This window comes from Priapulus caudatus, unplaced genomic scaffold (genome assembly GCF_000485595.1).
Source record: "Priapulus caudatus unplaced genomic scaffold, Priapulus_caudatus-5.0.1 Scaffold1633, whole genome shotgun sequence".
Taxonomy (NCBI): Eukaryota; Metazoa; Priapulida; class Priapulimorpha; order Priapulimorphida; family Priapulidae; genus Priapulus; species Priapulus caudatus.
Genome location: NW_014578694.1, coordinates 36035 through 43723, shown reverse-complemented (window position 1 = coordinate 43723; position 7689 = coordinate 36035). Strand labels below are relative to the sequence as shown.

General features: G+C 49.2%; 2 protein-coding genes across 2 annotated transcripts in view; one reads left to right on the top strand and one right to left on the bottom strand.

Moving 5' to 3' along the window:
• LOC106817211 (protein sax-3-like) overlaps positions 1–7689 on the top strand; it is a 16911-nt gene that overhangs the window by 4987 nt on the left and 4235 nt on the right. The window lies entirely within an intron of this gene.
• Positions 100–7689, bottom strand: part of LOC106817212 (cysteine-rich protein 1-like) — a 20174-nt gene continuing 12584 nt past the window's right edge. Inside the window, exons 3-4 of the mRNA XM_014821875.1 lie at positions 569–626; positions 100–285 (exon numbers count right to left, since the gene is read on the bottom strand). Of these exons, the coding sequence (XP_014677361.1) occupies positions 248–285; positions 569–626 (96 nt within the window). The 3' untranslated portion in view covers positions 100–247. The remainder of the gene's footprint in view (positions 286–568; positions 627–7689) is intronic.

Sequence of the window (7689 nt, the reverse complement as noted above, 5' to 3'; positions counted from 1 at the left end):
TGGGGGGGGAACGAATGGCAGAGAGGAGGACAGGCGTGCGTGAGGGAGGACAGTGACTGCTCCGCGGCTCCGCACGCCCACAACCTGGCGAATCTGCCAATCATCACACAGAACAGCTGCTAGTAGACATGACTCTCCGCTCCGCCACGCCCACAACCTGCCAATCATCACACAGAACAGCTGCTAGTAGACATGACTCTCCGCTCCGCCACGCCCACAACCTGCCAATCATCACACAGAACAGCTGCTAGTAGACATGACTCTCCGCTCCGCCACGCCCACAACCTGCCAATCATCACACAGAACAGTTCGGAGCAGTTCGGAAAACCATCTTAGAAAATACACACGTTAATATGTTATTAAATAAATAAATAAATAAATTTGCCTATTTATTTATATGTATGTGTGTGCGTGCGTGCGTGCGTGTGTGCGTGTTTGTGTGTGTGCGTGCGTGCGTGTTTGTGCGTGTGCGTGTGCGCGCGCGTGCGTGCGTGCGTGCGCGGGCGTGTGTGGGTGTTCTTTTATCAAATAATTGGTGAGGATATGATTGCATCTATGTGTAACTTACCTCCCGGGCCGAACATAGCTGAATAGCACGGCTGATGGCAATACGGCTTCCCATCATGCTAGAACAAAACATCAGAAGCTTCAATATACAAAACAAAAACAATTCTTAGCAAAAAACGACAACATGTAAACAATCTCTGTTGCTAGATATCGGAATTATTTTTTTATGGCGGATACTTTTTTCATCGTTATCTTGATAGTGATATATCACAAAGAGGATAAATAATGAGGATGTTCTGACTGATGGTAAATGGTGTCATAATATACATAAATAAATAAATAAATAAATATATATTATAAATATATTATAATATATTATATAATATAATATATATCATATATAATATATAGATTTATTTATTTAATATATATATATTTAATTTATTTATATAGTATATATATAATATATATACATTATATGGTAAAGCTACCATGTACAGTCGCTGTGGATAATTTCGGGCTGCCAGGCTGGGGGACAACCTGTCGCTGCTGTACTTGCGGTGCTCAATTATGGCCGGCCCGCGCCGCTCGCTCGCCTCATAACTTCTCGCCGTGACGGGGGGCCGCCCCGATCGTCCGGCCCCGCCCGGGCCTAGCGCCCCGCCTCGGAGACTCTCTGCTTCTCGCCTGACGGATATACGACTAATAAATAAAATGAGCAGTAGAGGGGATGCTAGTTTTACACTGCCGTTTTGCACTATCTTTTATACTCTACAACCTCGGACTCTTCATCCCCACGCAGGTCACACGTGCCCAGGGCCCGCGCCCGGCTAGCAGATACCCGGCGCGGGGGTCTTCATCAGCAACGCACATCACGGCGAATCAAAGCGCCCAACAGGGGCGCCCTTCCGGATGAGTACACTAGCGCCGGTCCCTATATACAGAAGGAGTTGCCCGGAAGCAGGGGGACGAGTCGGAAAAAAATCCGGTCACGTCGATCGTGGACGTCATGTTGATTTCCAAAATGGGGGCGATCCACACCGCTGCCGCTTAAGTACAGCGCTGTATGGCATACACGTACAATGTGTCCGCTAGTAATTAAGTTTAGAGACTAATCGGTGCTTCAATAAAACTCATAATTTAACGAGGGGTATAGCTAAGGCACATGTGTTATGTGTAGTTATAATAATGAAAGAGGGCTGAACACCCCTTCGCCCGTGTTCCATTGTGAACGGTATCGGCGCCATCATGGTCAGTTCGTGGTTGTCGTTGCGGTTCTGGAATACTATTGACAGTTTTCTCAGAAACCTCCAGTTAGACATCCCACCAGTTCCATCTTCCCTGGTTAGTCAGCGATCTAAACCATGCGCTGATATGCTATTGTGTTAGGTCTGCGTTATAGGCTCGGTGCGGGGTGACCGCTGGATGGTGGTGGAGGTGGATAGGCTGCGGTGGGATTAAAGTGGTTGTGACAGTACAAGTGCTTTAAAATTGGGTCTCCGGCGTAGTGGGATGCGGCATGGGTAAAATTGCGCGGGAAAAATTTGGTGCGAAGTTATGTCCGTGCTGTTCGTCCTGGATTCCGTTAGTCGTGGTCTGCAGCGGTTGTGGGCCCCACGGGCAGGAAAGTACGTGAAGGTGTCCTGTGAGGACCTCAACGCGGCCGACATGTTGGCTCGATTGTTGCGGGCGATTGCACAGCCTCGCACTGCAGGTTGGGCATTTCTCGCGCTACGTTGCTGGCGTGAATGCCTATCGTCATCTGGGTCGACGCTCTAGAGTGTACGAATGTCTGCAGTTGAATGTCATGGTTGCTGCCTTCTCACAGAGACCTGGATTGAAGTCGGATCCGCGGCGATCGGTCCAGGTTTGTCGTGATAACGACTGATTGCATGCCTGGCTACTGTCAGGTCGCAGCGTTGGGTGGTACGCGCTGCACTCTGGCGGTCAGCCATCCTCGCCGGCCTGGCTGCCGCATGCAGCGTTCAGGCACTCGCGAAGCCGCACTCCAGGTGCATGTGATGTCATCCCGATGTCTCTTTCTAAGGTGGTGCCAGCTGGGTGTGTCGAAGGGCCTGGTTCCTGGGGGTGTCCTCGGCGGCGCGCGGGCTGGGTAATGCGCTCTGGATCTGCTCGCCAAAAACCGCTCGGTGTTGCGGGGCATAAACCTCGTCGTCTCCGCGGATCGACGGTCGCAGATGCGATGCTGCCTGACATATGTCATGGGCATGGTATGGGGCAGTCCTCGTCCTGATCCCACGCGCCAGTTCGGAGTAGTGGCTCGTGCCGGTACCGGCCTCTAGGCGAAGTGTCTCAGTTTCCATTGGCTGCTTGTGGTGTGCTGAAGCGGTTTATTAGTATCTGGTATTAGTATGAGATTAGTATGGATTAGTAGTGGGATTAGTATGGAATTGGTAATGGGTTTCGTGGGCGCCTTTACAGATGGACGCGGCGGCAGGGAAGAGTAGGGAACGGGCTAGTTACGATGAATAAAACTGAAAGGTTGGGAAGTGCTGGATGCGAACAAACCTAATGATGATGGCTGTGCCCGGTTTTATGGTCGTACTTTGACAATGGGACACATAAAAGTGATACAATGCTCTTGCTGTACGCTGCGAAGCTATAGCTGCTCCTACTAATACCGTTGCCATGCTCTCAAACCTAGCCACTATGTCTAAGTCGTTGTCTAGTCGCTATCGCGTGACGACGAGTTGGACACTATAGCGCCTAGGTTTGAGAGCATTGCCCAACAGTAGTAGCTCAGTAGAGGCACTAGCTTCGCACGTAGCAGCAAGCATGTATCACTTTTTGCGAGCGGTGGCCCACGTCTGCGTGCTGGACAGAGGAAAAGAATCTTGCTGCATTTCCTCACCCTGGAGCAGGCTTGGCAGTCTTCCAACGACGTCTTCTTCTCGGGCTGCTAAAAACAAACATCAATTGTTGTTTCTTCGCTGCTGTTACACACGCAAGCACGCACGCACGCACGCACACACACACACAGGACATGTCCACAGACATACACACGCGCGACGGCGCGACGCGCACGCACGCACACAAACACAGCCACAACAGCAAACGACACACACACACACACACACACCACACACGCCGGCGCCGCTTGCTCAGCTGCGCGCGCATCTCAATCGGCAGATGTTACGTCCTCACGCACCCTAGTGTGAGGAACCAAGCAGCATTGTGGTTGTGGTCTGATGTGACAGATGCGGCGTACACATGTCAGGGCAGATATACCGACTGTTTGATGTTGTGAACAGGGCTGCGGCCGGACAGAGAGGCGGTCGTACCTTGCTGTTGCGCGGCGGGCCTGTTACAGACCCCCTCCCTTGTAGTAGTGGCTTCTCCTGACCTAACCTATTCTGGCGCGGTAATGTGATAGTGTAGACGACCTATACGACGTTCTTATATCGTTCGCGCTCGCCTTCCCGTCCTCTCTCTCTCTCTCTCCTCGCTCTCTCTCTCTCTCTTCTCCTCTCTCTTTTCTCTACTTCTCTCTCTCTTCTCTCTCTTCTCTCTCTCTCGCAATTCTTTTCTCTGACTTCGCGCGCCTCTCTCTCTCTCCTTCTGCTCTCTGTCTCTCTTGGCTTCTCCTTCCTCTGCTTTCTCTTTCTTCGCGCCTCTCTCTTTCTCTCGTTCTCTCTCTTTCTTCTCTTCTCCCACGCCCTCTCTACTGTCTTTTGCCCCTATCTATTTCTCTGTAACCCGTACTCGTAGTAATGGTGAAATCCCGGAGTCATTAAGCATTTCGCGCGAAGGCTGTTAATTGTCGCATTGATCTGCTGTGTGAGATCTCTGATATCACCAACGGAACATATAACCCGGCTGAACAGCGTTGACGCCGCCACTGATATCATGCTAACAATAGGCTCTTTTATACCCTTACAACAAATATTAAGCAATCAGCAAGCAATCCACAGCGAATCAGACGAGTGCTTCAAATATAGCACTCAATGCCGGTGAGAGGCATCGCTTATCTTGCAATTGCTATAAAGCAATCAGCGACCATTCATCGAGTTTGCCTCTCGCGCGGGACGCTCATCTTCTGATCGGCATAATAAGCACCACCTCCAGGGGGCGGGACCGATTCTCTCTATTGCCTCAATACGGCAAGTCCCGGGCCCGCTTGGTGGCACCGATCATCAGATCGCCGGGGAATGCACGGCATCGGGTACCGGCCATCGATCCGATTGCTTAACGCCCCGATCCCCCAGTCGCCGCATTTGCCTTATTAAGCAATCGACGATCATGCCTTACCAGCTATTCCTCCTGCACACATTCGAGCGCTTTCATCTCCTTAGCAATCATTTGACTGCCTTTGATCAGTCCTAAGTGAGAGTCGACGTAGTTGCTTAAGCAATCAATGAACTCGCTTAAGCTCAATCGCTGCCATTACTTTGAAAATGGCGCTTGCCTTCCTTCTCCCTAACCCACTAACTTCGGTCTCGCTCGCCCCATCCCTTACATACTCGCTCGCTACTAAAAAACAGGAGTGAGGAGAAGGCAATCTATGCCGGATGTTAACTTTTGCTTTGCGGAATATTTGCGTCTCCTCCCCCTCCCCGCCGGTCCCTTGAACTGACAAATCCCATATTCCAACACAAAAACTAGTGGTAGGCTATAGCCTAAATTATATTAATGTAATAATTTAAAATAATTAGATTTATTAGAATCTATTAGGCTAGAGATTAATTAAGTCCGTGAATTAATTTCAACGGGGGGGCATTAGGTTTGGTGCGCGAAAGCAACGCCATGGACTACCGTAACCCGTGTCGTCTCGAAGCACCTCTCAGGCCGGTACGGCCCCTCCACCGAACCCGTAGGCGTGATTTTTTTCCTAGCGTCAATCAGGAACATGGGGCTAGTAGTGACGCGCTGCTGAGTTGGTGAAGCTTGGTTGCTTGGACTTTGCCCTATATAGTATTAATTATAAACATCGCTGTTATTAGCATGAAGTTATGATGCTTCGTATACTAGAGATAGTGCATACATGGAAGAAATACAAAGATGTACGCGGACGGCCCTTAGAGTTACCTCTACGCTAGAGCTTTCCCCACGCGCCACCATACATACCCCCAGTTTCTTTTTTCCGCTTCTCTATCATCCCAATCCACCACCTTCTCCATTCCCCCTCCTGCTCCACATCCCACCTGTTTCGACCTTCCCCTATATCTGGTGCTCACTCCTCTCCTCCTGCCCTCCATCCTCTCCTGCCTCCTTACCTAGCTCGATCACATTACCCAATTCCGCTGCCCCCTTTTATGTACACGCGGCTGCGCAGCTATATATACCCAACATGAAGTGGATTCGCCGGTTAACCACCGCTGATTAGCGCTATGGCGTATGGTGCTGTCCAACGAGCTGTATCCCACGGGCACTCTATTTTAAAAGTAAGTGACCGCATTGGATTGCCTGCTTGCTCGCATCGGTCCTTGAATTTGTTGATCAATCTGGATCAGTCTTAAATTGCTTGTTGATTGCGTCTGTGGTGATCAGTCTTGATCTTGCTTGCATCGGTCTTGGATGCAGTCTTGACTCTCAACATCGTTGACATATCTTCTCGAGTGCACATTGTCGATGCTTCTCAGGATCAGATCTCGATAGCTTAGGATCAGTCTTGACGTTAGTTAGCGATCAGTCTCCCGATTGCTATAAGGATCAGTCTTGATTGACTGTAGGATCAGTCCTCGATTGCTTAAGATCAGTCTTGGGTTAGATCAGTCTCGATTGCTTGTCGAATTGGCTTAGGATCGATGTCTCCGCTTGCCTCCCTTGTCCGATTGCTTAGGATCAGTCGGTCGCAACTTGCTCGGCCTGTCGCGAATTGCTTAGGATCAAGGTCTTGAGATTGCCTGTCTATTGCCTTATTAAGCAATCCGGACAGCAATCGCATCTGTGTTCGATCGCACTTGGTGGGATTGCTTAAATTTTACGTTAAGCGGTACTAAGTACATAATTATACTATATATATAGTATAGTATATATATACTATACTAGCTATCATCGTACGTATCTGTCCGAGCCAGTCGGATGAAACGTCATCCGATATTCGAACAAACACCAACGTCCTGGCGGTAAACATGCTCCCAAGGAAATATTACGCAAAAATAATAAATGAAATGATATGATTATGATGTGATATATAAAGAATCAACTTAGTCACAATAAACCATGACGATAATAGCCAAGAGCGTATAAGAATGGCATTCTAAGAATAGCGCATTTCTTCATACCCGCTATCTTGCATAGTAGATAGGCATGAATAGAGTTCTTCTAATGTACCTTGCTAGTGAGCACTTCTACCGCCGATGCATGCCGTTATGCAGTGGGTAGCCATCGCTTGCTAGCGGCCTATATACTCGCGCCGATTACTACTTTATAGACCATGCGTGGTATGTTCAGTTGGCTGTTACGTCGTAGGGATATTTGCTTGCGGGCCCGTCGGCCACGTATATGTTGTTTGTCACACGGATATGGGTGCAGTAGTTGCTCTGTGATAGCTCTGTGTGGGATGTGTAACCGCGGCTGGGGCCGACGGAGATAGAGAGGCGTGGTGTCTGCAATGGTCCCGTTACTGATGTGTGAGCGACGAGAGCTGTCGCTGTCCGCGTCAACTCTCTCTCGGTCACGCATGAGGATAATTTGAGAGAGCAGATTTTTCCGAGTTAGACTTGCTTCTCTCTCTCTCTTCTATTTCTCTTTCTTTCCTTCTTTCTTTTCCTTCTCTTCTGCTTTCCTCTTTCTTGGCTTTCTCTGCCTCTCTCTCTCTCTACTCTGCTCTCTCTCTTCTCTCTCTCTCTCTCTAGCAGCTCTTCTAGGCTCTCTATGACAGCTCTCTCTCCTAGAGCTCTAGAGCTCTCCTCTCTCTCTCTCTCTAATTCTGTCTTTTCTCTCCTGTCACTATAAGAACTTATCTCATCTCTCTCTCTCAGTCTCTTTTTATTTCTCCCTCTCTTTCTGTAGTTTGTTGCTCGTGTCACGTAGCTTTCTCTCTCCTCCGCCTTCGCTCTTTCTTAATTTCTGAGATCTGTTCTACTCTTTTGCGTACTCTGCTCGGCTCTCTTCCTCTCCATGGTCTCTATGGCGACCGAGTATGTCAATTGTCTTTCCCTAATCTCAGCTTCCGCTTGTCCGGCCTTAGTCACCTCGAACAGGCTTCTGACTTCTGTG